Source organism: Chiloscyllium punctatum, chromosome 32, assembly GCF_047496795.1.
Source record: "Chiloscyllium punctatum isolate Juve2018m chromosome 32, sChiPun1.3, whole genome shotgun sequence".
Classification (NCBI taxonomy): Eukaryota; Metazoa; Chordata; class Chondrichthyes; order Orectolobiformes; family Hemiscylliidae; genus Chiloscyllium; species Chiloscyllium punctatum.
The window spans coordinates 50,128,230-50,145,953 of record NC_092770.1 but is presented as its reverse complement, the minus strand read 5'-3'; the positions used below and the strand labels follow the sequence as shown (position 1 = coordinate 50,145,953).

Here is a 17,724-nt window from a genome sequence, read left to right as displayed (position 1 = left end):
ATTTCTGCTCATCCAGTACTCAATGTCAAACGTGTCAAGAGAAATGGTAGTGAAGCAGAGCTCTGCCTCACTAAGTTTATATGTGGAACCTGACATTGTTTTCAGATTATGTCACCTAGTGTCAGCATATGAAAGGGCACAGAGTAGACCATTGGATCCTTGATACCTAGGTATCAGTTTGAAAGTAAGAGAAGCAACTTCATATTAATTTATTGCTTTGGCTGGTTAGATAAGCTTGGAAATAGCCCAGTGTTGTTCCACCCAGCTCGATGACTGAGACATTAGTATAGTTAAAATGATAAAGGCTACAAACAAGGATGAGGAAGGTAAGTTTACCATTGTCATTTCTTCTTCTTGTCATTGTTCTATCTCTTTATCTCACAGTGGTTAACTGTTCCTCAATCTACATTCCCTGGCATTAACTTTTGCAATCATTTGTTCTCATTGTCATCTCGTTGTCTATTTGGAGATCCTCCTGTCTCTTGAGAAGGGGTTATTTTTTCTCCCTTCTACCTCCTCCATAATAAAAGCAAAACAGCATCGAATCTTTACAGTAGTTAGAAACAAAATCAAAACTTTGTAAACTAATTTCCTATGACACTTTAAATACCATGTAATTTTCAAAGTTTGAGATTCAAATTTCATGAGCAGAAAACACATTTTTGGTATGAAAGTCTTCATTTTAAGTAGATTTTTCTTTAGAACCATTGATATATTACAGGAACACTTATAAATCAAGGTTTTGATTTCATTATATATGCAGTACGACACAGGTAAAAGGTGTTAATTGAAAATGGCTTGACTTTGAATAAAATTCACAGATGGTATAAAAATTCAAGTATCAAACATGCAAAATAGCCTACCTCTCAGCACGATTGAAGAGTTACTGAAGGAGAGGATGGGAGTTGTAGTTTAAAGTTTTGCGCCTGGTGAAGGGGGGAAGGGTCGATGAACCAGGAAATGAACTACAGTTCCCAGACGGCAGTGCGCGATCCCTCCCGGCGGCCCTGTGCGGCGGGGATTTGCGCGTGCGCAGTGACTGCCGTTGGCGGCGAGCCCAGGAGGCGGCCGGTTCCTTCCCCTCCCGTGGCCGGCAATGGTGACAGTTTGAAGTGGGGCAACGGTCAGTCAGTGCGCTCTTCAATCACTCAGCTGCGATGGAGGCGCTGATTCCCGTCATTAACAAGCTGCAGGAGGTGTTTAACACGGTCGGGGCCGATATTATCCAGCTGCCGCAGATTGTGGTGGTGGGGACGCAGGTATGGAGGCCGAGGATCGAAAGTTGGGGCCGGGGCCGTGGCTGTTGGTGGTTTGGGGACACACTGAGGGTATGAGAGACCAACAACTGTCACTCATTCATATAACCTACTCCATTGGGGAGTTAAAATCACAGGGGGTTTATCCACATTCTCCATTTGGGCGAGTTCACGTATTCCCCAACCATGGTTTTCTTTCAGTTTCAGATTTTGTTTTGTTTTCTAGTTGAAATTGTTTGACGGTGTCTTAATGCCTGAAGTGTTTATGAACAGCAGGATTTGTGTGCAAAACATCCCAAGGCCCCCTGCAGAGGAAGTGAACAAACTGGAGGAACGGATACTGAAACCATGTTGCAGAGTTCAGGAGAGGTCATTGAAGGTTGTTTGAATTTTGAGGGGCTTTCTGAACTAGGGGGTAATAAGAGAGTATCAGAGGATGAAGCTTCTGCAGTAGGAAAGTGGGAGAGATCAGGTCATAAGGTTGAATCGTATTGCAGACGTACAGAAGGGGAAGTAAAATTAATGGAGGTATCTCTTTGGGGACTAGGCAGCCAGAGTATGTAGTGAAGACAGGATGATTGATGGACCAGTGTGGGTCAGAAAACTGGCAGCTGGGATTTCAACCAGTTGGAGTTTGTGGAATGCGACAGTGGGTGATAGGAGAAAGGACACTGGAACAATCATGTTTAGTGATAACAAAAATATGGATAAGGGAGTTGGTGGAGGAGGGCTGAAGTAATGCTGGAAATGGCCAGTGTTGCAGAACCATATGCAAGTGTGATGACTTTTAAACTTATGAAGTATGATTGAAAATCAAATGGACAGCCCAACAAGGTTTCTGTCAGAGGGTTGTCAGTCTGTATAATTCTCTTGCCAGAAAGTAGTGGGGGCTGTCTTGTTGAATTTGGTGGAGAAAGAATTAGAATTTTGATAAGGGAATCAAGGATTATGAACGGCAGACAGGCAAGTGAGATTAGTCATGATGGTTTGAATCGTGGAACAGGCTCAGAGCTCCAAATGGCCTACTTCTGCATCTATGGTTTGTGTTCCCATATTCTGCTGGAGTGATGATCAAAGATGGGATTGGAATCAATGGGGAGGATGCTGTTTATGATTGGAGCCAATTTGTTTTTTTCTTCACTTGAGTGATTTGATTCATTCAAGACTAGATTTCTATGAAAAGAGACGTAGCAGAGAGGTTATTGGCTCCATATACAAGTTGTACTATCAGATCATAACATCTGTAAGAGAGATGAGAGCTTGAAGGATAAGTCTTTTGGGAACTTGAAATGAGAGGAGAGACAATATTTTTCTTAATTATTCCCTGGATATGAGTGATGCTCTCAAAGACAGAATTTATTACCAATCCCTAGTTGTATTACTACTTGTGTCTTAGGAGAAAGTTAGGACTGCAGATGCTGAAGATCAGAGTCGAAGAGTGTGGTGCTGGAAAATCACAGCCAGTCAGGCAGCATCTGAGGAGCAGGAGAGTCTATGTTTCGGGTGTAAGCCCTTCATCCGGACCTTTCATCAAGTCCTGTTCACCCATCACCCCTACGCTTGCTGACTGACATTGCTGCCTATCACATTATGACTTGATTTTAAAATTCTCATCCTTGCTTTCAAGTCCCTCCTCCCTCTGCCTAAAACCCTACACGATCTGTGTTTCCTTAATTCTGGTCTGTTTCTCATCCATGATTTTAATTGATCCTATTTAAGCAGTTGGTACTAGGACATTTAGAAAACCTAATTCAATCAGACAGAGACAATGTGCATTTGACAAGCTTTTTAGAGTATATGGGCGATGTAACAAGCATGGTGGATAGAGAAAAACTCCGAGTCAGGATGAGTGGGTCACTTTCAGGTTGGCAAACTATTTGGATGAAGAAACCAAGTGTGTTGAAATCAGATTTGCTGATTATATAAAGAAGGAAAGCAAGTCGTGAGGAAGAGTCAAATAGTTGCAAAGGGATATAGATAGGCTAAAGACTGTTAAAAAGTGGCAGATGGTGTATTTCATGAAAAAGTACAAGGTGAGGGGCATGGATAGGATAAATAGGCAAAGTCTTTTCCCTGGGGTCGGGGAGTCCAGAACTAGAGGGCATAGAGGGGAGAGGGGTGAGAGGGGAAGATATAAAAGAGACCTTCGGGGCAACGTTTTCACACAGAGGGTGGTACGTGTTTGGAATGAGCTGCCAGAGGAAGTGGTGGAGGCTGGTACAATTGCAACATTTGAGAGGCATTTGGATGGGTATATGAATAGGAAGGATTTGGAGGGCTATGGGTTGGGTGCTGGCAGGTGGGACTAGATTGGCATGGACGAGTTGGACTGAAGGGTCTGTTTCCATGCTGTACATCTCTATGACTCTATGTTCACTTTGGCAGGAAGAATGGAAAAGCAGGATATTATTATAAATGGAGAGATTATAGAATGTTGCAGTACTGAGGGTTCTGGGTGCTCTTGTACATGAATAATAAAACATTAACATGCAGGGACAGCAGGTAATTAGGAAAGTAAATAGAATGTTGGCCTTTTGCGGGGCAAGTCTTCTTACAGTTGTACAGAGCATTATCAGACCATATCTGGAGTATTGTACGGTAAACAGTTTTGGTCTCCTATCAGGATGGATAAGTTCGCATTTGAAGTTGAGAGAAAACGTTCACAAGAATGATTCTGGGAATTAAGGATTTGTCTTCAAGATTGAAAATGTTGAGACAGTGAGCCTATACTCATTAGAGTTTAGAGGAATGATAATTGTATTAAAGCGATAAGATTCTGATGACTTAATCGGGTAGATTCTGGGAGGACGTTTTCTCACATGGAGCAACACTGATTTGGGGGTACAACTCAAAAATAAGAAGTTTCTTACTTAAGACTGAGGTTAGGAAGATTTTCTTCTCAGGGCATTTGGTCTTTGGAATTCTCTTCCCTAGAGAGCAGTGAATGCTGGGTCATTGGATGAATTCAGAGCTCAGTTTTGGTTGACAAAGGCATCAAGGGACACACAGGGCAGGGAAGAAAGTGGGGTTAAGATGTAATCAGATCGGCCGTGATTTTATTGAATGGCAGAACAGGCTTGATGGGCCAAGTGATCTGCACCTATTACTTATTATAAAGCTTTGTTTGATAACACTTAACTACATCAATAATGTTACATGAACGCACATTATTCATGTTTACTTGCAATGTTAGTGATTGGTTTTCTACTTGAATTACTGCAGTTATTAAGATGATAGAGGTTTCAGGACAGGGCTAATTGTGGGAATCCTGGGATATTGACTGAGGCATCATAAATGCACTGAAGGAATGCAACTGTTAAGAGTGGAAATGTAAAATAATGATGTTCCTGCAGAAATGCTTCAGTTATTATTCTGACTGATAACCTAAGGGAGGAGTGAACTGCTGTTGAAGTAAACTTGCTCAATTGCTACAGCACTTCCTGTAGATAAAATATACTGTAGGCAAAATGTTTCTAGTGCAGGAATAGGATACCAATCAATTAAAGTAACTAGTCCTGGTGGCTGGCTTTGAGTTCCTCAAATGTGAATGTGGCTGGATGCTCCAGGCAAATGTTAGGCATTGAATCATAATTGTGGTTTGAGCCTTGTGCAAAATAGAGAGCCTATGTGGATTCAAGAATTGAGATACTTGTCACACAACATCTGTCTCTGCCTGGCTCGTGAGCAATAATGTTGACATAGATGGCCATTAGACTTCTGTTTGATAGTGACGTGGATGGTGAGGGACATGCCAGTGGTGCTATTTAAGGTCATGGAGATGGATGAACTTTCAATATAAAATCAAAAAATACTGGAGCATTTAACAAATCAAGGAGCATCTGTTAGTGCTTCAGAATGTTTCAGAGTCATTGACTGGAGACGTTCCTGTTACTTTGCACAGGTGCTGAGTGTTTCCAGTATTTTTTCCTTTTTCATTTCAGGTTTCCATCATCTGTGATAATTTGCTTTTGGTTGGGACATTTCTTGTTTTCTGATATGTTGTTGCAAGTGTTCCCTAACATTTGATGATCCAGATTTAGATATCATTAATGTTTTGTTGTAGATCAGTTTGATTCCATTCATTCAAAAGTATTGGCTGTCATTGACAACAAAAACAGAAATGGTTAGGAAAACACAGCAGGTCTGGCAGCGTCTATGGAGAGAAAGCAGAGTTAACATTTCAGATCCAGTGACCCTTCTTCAGAACAGAAACGTTCCAGCACCTGCAGTTCTTTGTTTCTGTTTGACCCTCCTTGGCTTTATCTGGCCCTGTGGTTCATTCAGTGCCATTCACTTTGTGAGAATCCAAGCTTTTGAAAGGCCTTCTGAAACTGAAACAGAGCACGTTATGAAACCAAAATGTAATTAACATTGCCTTCCAACACCTTACTGATAGTTAGGGAGAGGCTGATGGGAATAGAAGTTAACTGAATTAAATTTACTGTTTTGTTATGATAACACAGTTGAGGGAAATCTTTCTTCTTATGAGACAGATGTCAGAGACACTGAAACAGCTTGATTGTAAATGTGGCTGGATCGGGTACTTAAGTCTTCCGTACCATAGCTGGAACATTTTCTGGGTTTGATTCATTCAGCAATTGTACACACTTCACACATATTCCTTGCTTTTATGCGATTACAATGATTTTAGGGTTGGGGACAAGATTATTCTTGGAAATGCACTGGCTTCATCCAAATAGCTAGAAATGAAAACATCTAATGGTTGTCCCATTTTGCTGGATGATGAAGGACAAATGGATGAAAACAATTAGTTCATTGTTCAGATTAGCTGTAGAAAAACTCGGGGCAAGAAAAATATGGGCCACAATCAGATGTCCATTGTCTATGGAAAGAGAGTGGAGCATAATGGAAGGTATTCTTGAGTACAAGGCTGTAGCTATTTGTTCTCAAGCTGACCTACTTTGCAAAGTGAATCAACCTTTGCAAGCAATAAATAAACCCATCAGTGCTCCACAGTTCTGTCTGCGATTCTAAGAATATCTGTACTAACCTTGCTCCAAGGTTCATAGGGATCATGTTGTAATGACTTTCTTTGAATATCTTTTGGGGAAACAAGTGGGAATTTCTGCCTTGCTGCTACCTCTGCTGATTTGAGTTGGGGCAATCCCGTTGTTGCAGGGTCTGAGTTTAAGGATCAAACTTTCCTGGAAGACCCAATGTGCTCGAAGGACATTTAAGAAAAATACCTAAAATAATCGGGAAATTGTTGTTACTAATGACAGTGTCCATCATAATGCCTTTCAAATTCATTAATAGTCACTCCATGAGGTAATTTTAGCCTTTTGAGAGGAGCCTTCTGCAATATACCACGCTGGTAATTTAATTTGCATACAAATAGAAGAAGCTGTAACTCTCAATGAAGATTTTTTTTAGCACTGTTGAATTTTAAAAACTGAGATAGGCTGTTGTCATAAAAGGACATGGAGCAAAGGACACTGTATGTAAATGGGGTACAGATGAGTCGTGATCCAAATGAATAATGAAACAGTCTGATGGGCTGACTGGTCTAATCTTATTGTTAAGTGGTCAGAAGTACTCTAATCCAAGTTGCCTCAGACCCTCATTCTCTGATCTCTTGTCAGTGTAACTGAAATGCCATCACTCTTAGAATGTGTGAAATGAACACTTCTGAACTGTTTCTAAAGCAATGATATCTTCTTTCAAATAATTAGACCAAAACTGAATGTAGTGGTCTCAACAATGTGCTGTGCAGCTACAGTGAAACTTCCCTACTTTTATTCCTCTTGCACTAAATACCAACATTACATTTACCTTCTTAATCACTAGGTGTAGCTGCAAATTAACCAGGACATATACGTTCAGGGCACTTGGACTTCTCTGTACACCAAGTTCTATAATCTCTCTCCATTAAATAGCTAACTGCTTTTTTGTTCTTCCTGCCAAAATGGACAAGTTCACATTTACCCACATTATACTCCATTTGCCAAATTTTATCCCACTAACTTAATGTATCCAGGGCGGCACGGTGGCACAGTGGTTAGCACTGCTGCCTCACAAGCACCAGAGTCCTGGGTTCAATTCCTGTCTCAGGCGACTGACTGTGTGGAGTTTGCACATTCTCCCCGTGTCTGCGTGGGTTTCCTCCGGGTGCTCCGGTTTCCTCCCACAGTCCAAAGATGTGCAGGTCAGGTAAATTGGCCATGCTAAATTGCCCGTAGTGTTAGGTAAGGGGTAGATGTAGGGGTATGGGTGGGTTACGCTTCGGCGGGGCGGTGTGGACTTGTTGGGCCGAAGGGCCTGTTTCCACACTGTAAGTAATCTAATCTAATCTAATCAGACTCTACTTAACATGCAAACTCTACCTTGCCTTGGCAACTTACTTTCCTACCTATTTTGGTGTCATTGGCAATTTTAACTGCAATAGATTTGATCCACTCATCCCAATAACATAATGTAGATTTCATAATCCATGTTAATTTATAGATTATAAATAGTTGAGGCCTCAGCATTGATTACTGTTGCACTCCATTAATAAAGCTTCCCAACTGAAAAAGATCCATTTATCCCTACTCTCTGTTTCCTGCTAGCTGATTAGTCCTGTTATCTTTGCTAATGTGTTATCCCTAAATGTGCTGTTATTTTTTCTGGCAGAATTTGAAGTGGAACCTTATCATATGGCTTTTGGAAATCCAACATCATCTCGTTCCTTTGAATCCATTGAGTATTGCTTAATTAGAAAACCTTAATAGATCAACTAAGCACAGTGTTCATTTCACAATGCCATGTAGGCTCTGCGTAGTCACATTGTCATTTCTAAATCTACTGCTATAACATTCTTAATGATTCCAGCAGCTTATATCAGATGTTAGATTAATTTGCCTTTATTTTTCGGCTTCAATTGCTATTTTCTACTCCTCTGGGACACTTTGACAAGCTAAGAAAGATTATAATCATTGCATATACTGTCTCTGTCCTCACTTCTTTAATACCCCAAGATGCTTGTGATACGGTTCTGTGAACTTATCAGCCTTAATATTATGCAAGCTCAAATTTCTAAATTTATGTTCTGATTATACATTTTTTAGAGCAGAGAAAATATGAGGTTCCAGGTGCTTATTTTAATGGTAAAGGTTCCACAGTTTTGAACAAACAGCAATAGAAATTACTATACACAGTTAAAACAGTAATAAAATCTACAGTTTATGTAGAAACTTGGCTGTTTCTTTAAAAACAATGCAATTTGACATTGTTTTTTCTCTTGCAATCATCAAGACAATTCCCAAGAACACCAATTTGAGGGGAAACTAACTTTTATATTGTATGTAAGAAAGGTGTAATTGGTTGATATGTGCACTATGAACAGGACAAGGGCTAGCATAGAGAATACACCAGTTAATGATGATTGTCAGTTGACAAACTGTGTCTTTTTCACCAAATTATATTTTGAAAAACAAACATTATGTTCTAACATTCAGAATTAACATGAGGTAAATATGGATAACAAGCCAATTGTAGTTGAGCACCCAATGGAGGACATTAAGTAGGAAATGTGGTCATGACAGAAGCCATAGATTTCTCAGCAACTTTCTCTGACATTAGTGGCTCTGAGCAACTTAGATTAAAACTTTACAAGCGATTCCAAATATCGTATATATTTGTGTATAGGTTGACGTCAGGTATAAAGCGATCCCTTATTTTTGGCCAAAAGGTCTTGTATTTTCCATATACCCCATGTATAAGTCATCCCTAGTCCTTCACAATTACAGATCAACATTTAGGAGTCAGTGTGCCTGCCCATTGTGCTCCACTCTGGCTTTCCAGTCAGCTGATCATACTGCTCCGTTACAGGTCTTCCTGTCCGTCAGTCATCATGATTCACTGCAGGTTTTCAGAATTACTGTAATCTGCGGAGTCAGTTTCTGCGGTTTCAGTTATCCACAGAGTACCGGCGCGAACATATTACAGGGAAGGTTCAAGGACTAGGCCTAGAAGGTAAATTTCCCATTTTAAATGTAGTACTTAAAACATATTACTACTCGAAGATGAAGTGCAAATGAAAGTCAGGACTTGAGTGCAAACTTCTTTCTTCCATCTATCCTATATTCAACCAAAGTAGATATTAGTTATATAGAATGAAAGTATTATAATTGTTTTCGCACTTTGTACAAGCTGGGTCCATTTTACTATGTTTAACTTTGCTAATATTCAAGATATTATTTTATATAGAGATCTGGCTCTTGTTTGTCCTTTTTTTTTATTTATGCCAAGCGTGAATTTCATCTCCTCAAACAATATCTCGTGTATAAGTCGATCCCCCTAATTTCAGCTCAAAAAAGGTCTTCAAAACTTGACCTATACACTAGTATATATGGTATTCAGTCTAAAACTCCCTTTAAAAGTGCAATTTCATGGACTATCTCAATTGTTGTTCATGTCCTGGTACTTCATTTGCCTTCCCTGTATCTAGTCTTTCCCGGATTCTGGAAGCTGCACTCATCTGCAGTCATGACTTTGGAGTTTTCACAGACTCTTAAGTCCTTGTAAAAACTCTTGCTATCTATTTTATATTGTTAGCTAGATTTCTCTCATATTCTGCTTTCTCTCCTTTTTTTTTAGGCATTCTTTGCTGGTTCTAAATTCTGTCTTCACCAAGCATTTTCCACCCCACTTTCTGCACTGAAATATTAATAACTTCTGAGTCATCAAGGGCTTTCCCTAAGCCCTAGCTGCAATACTTCATGAGGCTTCCAGCGCTTCCTTTGACTTCTAATAGCTCTTGGGATTTTACCCTGAGCTTCAACTGACCTTGGTGTTCAGTCACCTTCACACCATCAATAACCTGTTCATTAGGGTGTGCCTGATATTCGCCAGCGCTCGCTGGATACTATCAAAGTTCAGTTAGCAGCACAGATAACAGCATGAAGCTTATTTCTTTACTGCACTGTCTCCGTGTATGTCTCTCTCTCTCTCTCTCTCTCTCTCTCTATCATACTTCACATATTCAAACCTACTTCATCCCTTTAACTGCTCTTCAAAGACCCCCTAGACTCGAGTGACCTATTAAAACCCTTTCAATAAGTCCTACCATAGTTGTCAGAGAAAAAGTGAATGTAACTAAGGTTGGAGCACCAAGTACTTTGAGAGCTACAATTTCATTTGCTTGTTGACTTGCACAGTACAAATGGACACATCCGTGTATTATCAATTGTTTTCCAAACACCTTTCCTTGATTTTGTTTTTGCATCCCTCCCTGTCACCTCTTAATTTTTAATTATCTTTGAGATGTTTTCTAAATCTTCTACCTGTTCAACACCTCTGCCATTTCTTTGTTTTTCAATACCAATTCCCCAGACACTGCCTCTTTCTCTTGTCCTCTCTGGAGGATCAGCATTAGCTATAGTTACTCTTTTCCTGTTCAAATATTCGCAGGTGCTTTCTGCATCTTTAACATATTTTTAGCTATCTTTTACAGCTTCTAAAAATCTGTCCAGTCCTTTGACCTATCCATATCTTTGTAGATTTGTGATTTGGAGATGCCGATGTTGGACTGGGGTGTACAAAGTTAAAAATCATACAATGCCAGGTTATAGTCCAACAGTAGGCGGCACGGTGGCACAGTGGTTAGCACTGTTGCCTCACAGCGCCAGAGATCCGGGTTCAATACCCGCCTCAGGCGACTAACTGTGTGGAGTTTGCACGTTCTCCCCGTGTCTGCGTGGGTTTCCTCCGGGTGCTCCGGTTTCCTCCCACAGTCCAAAGATGTGCAGGTCAGGTGAATTGGCCATGCTAAATTGCCCGTAGTGTTAGGTAAGGGGTAAATGTAGGGGTATGGGTGGGTTGCGCTTTGGCGGGGCGGTGTGGACTTGTTGGGCCGAAGGGCCTGTTTCCACACTGTAAGTAATCTAATCTAATCTAATCTAAAACGTTTAATTGGAAGCACACTAGCTTCTTCATCAGGTTTGTAGATTTGCATGGTGTTTCCTTCAACATAATACTACCCTTAACTTCCTTATTTAGCCAGTGATGATGCAATCATCTTAAAGAGCCTTTCTTTCTCATTAGAATAAACTACTGCTGAGAGTTATTAAATATCTCTTTAACAGTCTGCCACTGCAACTTTACTGTTCTACTCTTGAATCAACTTCATGGTTCACTTCTGCCTTAAGACTCTCACAGTTACCTTTGTTTAGGTTTAAGTCACTAATCGTGGATCTGCACTTCTCCCTTGTTTTGACCACTGTCACCTGGGCATTCTTACCTGAGATTGTTGATTAATTCTGTTTTGTTACACACTACCAGGTCTAGTAGAGTTTTACCTGTGTCATTGGAAATTAACATGGTCTATCACCAGTGGATCCTGCCAATTTTCAGCCCAGAGCAAATGTTCTGAATCTTGGCAGTGAACAATCAACACAATCTTCTGGACTCTTGCACCTGGCTTCTGATTCTAATCCTGCTCCTTGCTTCTTGCCTACATTTCTGTATTTCTTTTCAAATTTTCGTTTGTGCAAGCCTCTTGGTAATTAGGGATGGGCAATAAATGCAGGCTTAGCCAGACATGCCCATATCCCATTAGTGAAAAAAAACTTATCACATTTGAGTACTGTTATGAGTGCTAGGTTGAATATTCCGTTGTAATTAGGGAAACTAATAACAAAGGCTAATGCCTTTGCTCATATACTAAGAATCACAGAATATGACAGTTGCGAGAAAAGAGGCTACAGACATATCGCTCTGTTATTTGCTCCGTTCCCTCATTGTTATAAAGTTTAAAAAGAATGTATTATCATTTCCTTTTTAAGAGGTGTTATGGATTTTTCTCCAAGCAGTATTTCTAATGAGGTATTGAAATCATCTGCCTAAAAACATCTATTAATTTATCCTTCTCTTCTTGAATGCAGTTCAATAACCAATTTTAAATAATTTTTTTTCCTATTAACTCTTCATAAAATTTCCATCAGAACACTTTTGTTTTACATTATTTGTTCTATTAAAAAAAACTGTTGTTTCTTCTGACTTGATTTGTGTTCCTGTGTGGCCTGGTGGATAGCATCCTTGCTTCTGGATCTTGAATCAAGTCTTACTCCAGGATATGAGCAAGGCTAACAGTCAATCTAGTATTAATGGTTTGCTGTACCATCTGAGATGCTTTCTTTTGGGCTAGACATTAAAGCAACCTTTGGGGTTCATTGGTACATAGGTACTCACGCCCTGGGTTATATGGTGTGACAGGATCAGTGGGGAAAAAATTAAAGCCTGCTCATGTAGATATATAAAATCTCATGGCACTGTTTCACTGAAGGATAGGGGAGTTAGAACTGGTTTTGGAGCCAATATTAGTTTCACAAAAAACATTATCTGATCATTCAAATGCTGTTTGTTGCTACTCTGTTTTTATTTCCCTTACTTTCACCTTGGCTCCCTCCACTCCTTTGGATTCGGTAGATTATGCTCATAGCATTTTTTTTCACCTCCTTTATGTTATTGTCACTAAACACATCTTCGTTTTACCTTTTAATATTCTGAAGGAACCATTTCCTTGGCAACATGTCAGCCCCCTCACAGTCATCCTTGCAAAACGCTATCCTTTCACTGCTTTAAAAGCGCTTACTTTTCTATCTTTCTTCATTTCTGATCAAATTCATTGACCTGAAACCACAGCTGCTACCCAACATGAATATTTGTTGTGTTCTTCTGTTTTTATTTTAGATTTCCTGCATCTGTAGTATCTTGCTTTTGTTCTAAAGTACTTAATTGGCTGTAAAGCACTTTAAAAATCAGGTGATCTTGAAAAAAAACATATGAATCTCTTTTAAGAACAGAAACCATGCTTGAAACAGAAATTTTAATGCTTTTAAAAGTTATCTTACTCAAATGTAACATAATAAAAACTTACTATGTTAGAGGTAATATGTATGCAACATGAACTATAGTGTTTCACTGGAGCGAGATTAGACAAAATGTTCATATCAGAAAGCATATTAGTACAAGAAAACAGAAACTTAGCCAGCGAGTTTTTTGTGAAGAAGCTTAAGGAGCAGAGAAGCATAGAGAGCTTAGGAATTTCTGAACTTGGGACTTAGCCAACTGATAAAAAGAGCTGTTGTTTTCGAATCATTGAAAATCTGGCAAGTGTATGAGTGCAGAATTGGGGTGGTACAGAGGTTTCAGAGAGTTGGGAAGCTAAAGGAAGTTATAAATTTGGGGAAAGGCACAAGGACATGGATTTGAATGCAAGGATAAGATATTTACAATTGAGCATTGAAGATTAAGTATGGATGCCATATATCAGATGAGCTGATGAAGTATGAGCTGCATGCAATAGATCATATGATGTAGGAACAGCCATTGTGACTGCTTTGCAATTCAATGAGATTGTCACTCAGCTGATATCTTCAACTCCACTTTCCTGCCTTTTCCCCATACCACTTGATTCCCTTATTGATTAAAAATCTGTTTATCTTGATCTTGAATATTCTTAATGATCAATCCTCAGAAGCGCTCTACAGTAAAGAGTTCCCACAGATTCATTACATTCTGAGAGAAAATCACCTCTTATATTAAATGGTTGACTCCTTCCTCTGAGATTATAAGACCATAAGAAGTAGGAATAGAAATAAGGCCATTCGGCCCATCAAGTCCACTCCGTCATTCAATCATGACTGATGGGCATTTCAATGTCACTTACCGTACTTTCCCCGTATTCATTAATTCCTTGCGAGATTAAGAATTTATTAATCTCTGCCTTGAAGATATTTAACGTCCCTGCCTCCACTGCGTTCTGTGGCAGTGAGTTCCACAGGCCCACCACTCTCTGGCTGAAGAAATATAGCCTCTGGTCCAAGCCTATCCCACAAGGTGAAAGAGCCTCTCTACATCTTCCCTTTCAGGCTCTCTAAAAAATCTTGTTTGTTTCAGTAAGGTTGGATCTCATTTTTCTAAATTCCAGTGAGTACAATTCCAACTTACACTGCCTGTGCTCAAAAGAAAATCCCTCCATACCTGGGATCAACCTAGTGAACCTTCCCTGGACTGCCTCCATTGCCCTTAGATAAAGGGGCCAAAATTGTTCGCAGTATTCGAGGTATAGTCTGACTAGTTGTTTGTATAGTTTTACGAAGACTTCCCTATTTTTAATACTTCATTTCTTCTGAAATGAGGATGGGCAATAAATAGTGACCCACCCAACTACGTCCACATCCCATGAATGGCTGATGGTAATAATCTTGAAAAATTCCCTGGCCAGCTCAGGGAAGGAATTCCCTTCCACTTTGCGACTATCTGAGACATTTCCATGACTGTGGCCTCATTACATGCCTGCTTCCACATCAGCTTATCTCTCTCGCTCAAAAATGTGACATGAATTTTATTGTTCTTTAGGCTTCTATGAACATGTCAATAAGGTTGATTTATATGTCTATTGCATATTCAAACTGACAAGATAATTTCTTTAATGCAAGAGTATAATCCGCATCAGTTTCATTTGTCAACTGCATCCATTCATGGATTTCAAGGCTCAGTGCAGTCATATTCTCAGTCATGTTTTAATATGATTGCAGAATCTCATTAATTTTAGCACATTTCATGGAACATGGACAACACTGGTCAGATGCCATCTGAATTTTGACTCATGAGGAAAATATTTACTTCATCGTCATCTTGCATTTTATTGAGGTTGAACCAAATAACCATTCAAGAGGCATTGGATGATTACTTGGATGAAATAATGTGCAGGTGTATGGGGAAAAAGGAGGAGATTGGCAATACATAATGGTGCTCATTTAATCAGCTGGTGCAGATCTGAGGGGAGGAATGGCTTCCTCCTGCGCTGTTACACCTCTGCATTTCTGTGATAAAGAGCAACATTCTATTTACCTTTCTATTACCTATAAAACTTGTATTCCAGTTTTTTTGTGATTCATAAATGTGGAACCCAAATCCCTTTTCTGCACTTTTCTGCAGTCATACTCAATTTAAATAATATTCAGCTCCTCTATTTTCCTGCCAACATACCTAACCTCAAGTTTTCCCACATTAAACTCCATCAGACAAGATTTTGTCCACTCACTCACTCACCCCACCTATATACTGTGGACTCTTTGTACCATCTTCGAACTTGCTTTCCCACTTAGTTTTGTGTCATCCCCAAAGTTGCCTTCCCAACTGTGTTTTGGGTCATCTGAAAACTTGGCATTAGTACATACACTTCCCTCATCATAATCATTCCTATATATTTTAAATAATTGCAATCTTTGTGCTCTCTGCTTGTTACAAGTTGCTGTCCAGAGAAAGCTGTCTTTATCCAAATGCTATGCTTTTTATTAGTTAGCCAGTCGTCTATCCATGCTAACACGCTACTATCAACACCATTGGCTTTAATCTTATTAAGTAGCCTTATGTGCAGTATGTTTTTTGGAAACTCAAATATATTACAACTAGTGACTTCTCTTCACCTATCCGGCTTGTTACCTTAAAGAATTCTAAAAATGGTTAAGCATGGTCAGGTAAGTTCAGTTCCCAAAAAAATCCCGATTACTGATGGCGAGAGATCAGATGACCATATGCTTCACTGAAAACTTCAATTTTAAATGCTAGTTTAAAAACAATTTTCAAGTCTTTTTTTACGCTTATGTATTTGTTTTCCTCAGTTTGTCACCTTACAACTCTGCTGAGAGCCAAAGTCATGATTTTACTGGCTTAAGTAAAAAATTGAAAAAATGTCAATTCTGTCACTGGAACTGGCCTCAAATTAGCAGAAATATTAGACGATGGTGGAATATGCCCTGCTACTCCAATATGTTTTTTTGCAAAGGCCAGTAATGGGAATTGGAGCACACTCTGTACATCACAAACTTATATGTTATCATTTTTTAACAGACTGTTTCTATTTTGTGATTCATGACAGAGCAGCGGAAAAAGCTCAGTACTGGAGAGTCTGGTAGGTAAGGACTTGCTCCCCAGAGGCACTGGTATTGTCACTCGAAGGCCATTAATACTGCAGCTAGTGAATGTTTCCCCTGAGGACCAGCGGAAAGGAGCAGGCGATGATGACGGTATGTCTTTTAAAATTTACATTGTAATAATTTACATAAAGTTTGTTCAGCCTTGGACAGAAATTTGAGAATAATGATGCTGATTTTATCTGATTGTATTCACAGTTCAAATCCTCATCTGATAGTTTGACTCCAATTTTCTCTCTCTGACTGAGTTTGGAAACTAAACAGCTTAGTAGTTCAAAATGTATTCTAACATTGATACCCACTATACTTGTACACCATAAACATCATGTCTCTTCCAATGTTAGTAATATCATTGAAAATTTGCAGGCTAATCCAAATTCTGTCAGTGGCCACATTTGTTTGAAACTGAATCCAATTCATTGAAGTTATTTATATTTTTAGAAGTTGCTAATTACAATTAAACTGTTTGGGCACATTATCAGTCACAAAACAAATCACTTTGAGCAATTCTGTGGCGAGCAGAACAGTCATACTAATGATTACTCAGGCTTCTGCACCTTCCTTCTATTGTGTTCAGAATGATATTGATTATCAAGTAGCCACACAAGAAACCCTGTTGTAGCTGCAATTACTTCATTGAGCAGAGACTGGAAGTTGAACTTGAGAGAATTCAAAGAGTGTCTGTTTGATGTAGCCTTCATGCCTCACAAGTACCAAACAGCGATCATCTCCCGTAAAAGCCATTTCCCCATTGATGTTCAATGAAATTATAATTGCTAAATTCTTCAGTATAAACACCTGAGGAAGAAGTTTTACATTGTCTATAAACTGAACTGAACCAACCAAATAAATGTAGTAGCTACATTTGAACAGTGGCAATGGTGTATGCCATCTAGAAGATGCATTGCAGTAACATGCCAAAGCTCCTTCAAATCTAATATAGGGAAGGACAATGGTAGCAGATGCATGGGAGCACCACGATCTGCAAATTCTCCTCGATGTCACGTCACATCCCATCCCGACTGGACCCATTTCCTTCACTATTGCAGTATCAAAGTCCAGCCAGTCTCTGTAACAGCACTGTGGGTGCCATTATATCCCACGAACTAGAGCGGTTCAAAGGAAACTGCTTACCACCACATTCTCCAGGGAAATGGGATAGGCAATAAACACCATCCTAGTCAGCAACTCCCACATCCCATAAATGAATAAAAATAATCTATCTAGGAATATGATCCAGACTTATCACAAAGAAATTAGGTAAATTAGAAAATAGTATGACAATTCTATTTGCCATAGAATTTCTTAAGTGATTTATTTCTTGACTGATAATGTGACCTTTAGTAGATTTACATTATCTTTTATTTTTCATTTTGTTTTTGCTGTGAAAGCCAAGAATTTGAGAAGCAGCATGCTGTTTGCTTCAAAGTAGTGATAAATTAGGAAGGATTACTGTTGAGGTTTCAACCTGTAAGTTATTGACAAGCTGTAGGATTTAGAAGATATTCTAATTTCACAAAATATAA

General features: G+C 39.3%; 1 protein-coding gene across 3 annotated transcripts in view; it reads left to right on the top strand.

The window, feature by feature from the left end:
* Positions 1 to 1,035: 1,035 nt before the first annotated feature.
* The window catches only part of dnm1l (dynamin 1-like), a 61,362-nt gene continuing 44,673 nt past the window's right edge, over positions 1,036 to 17,724 (top strand). For 2 of the 3 annotated variants that reach the window (XM_072552317.1, XM_072552316.1), the window contains exons 1-2: positions 1,036 to 1,259; positions 16,144 to 16,291. In XM_072552317.1, the coding sequence (XP_072408418.1) occupies positions 1,158 to 1,259; positions 16,144 to 16,291 (250 nt within the window). In that variant the 5' untranslated portion in view covers positions 1,036 to 1,157. The remainder of the gene's footprint in view (positions 1,260 to 16,143; positions 16,292 to 17,724) is intronic. The other variant, XM_072552318.1, reaches the window with a different exon arrangement.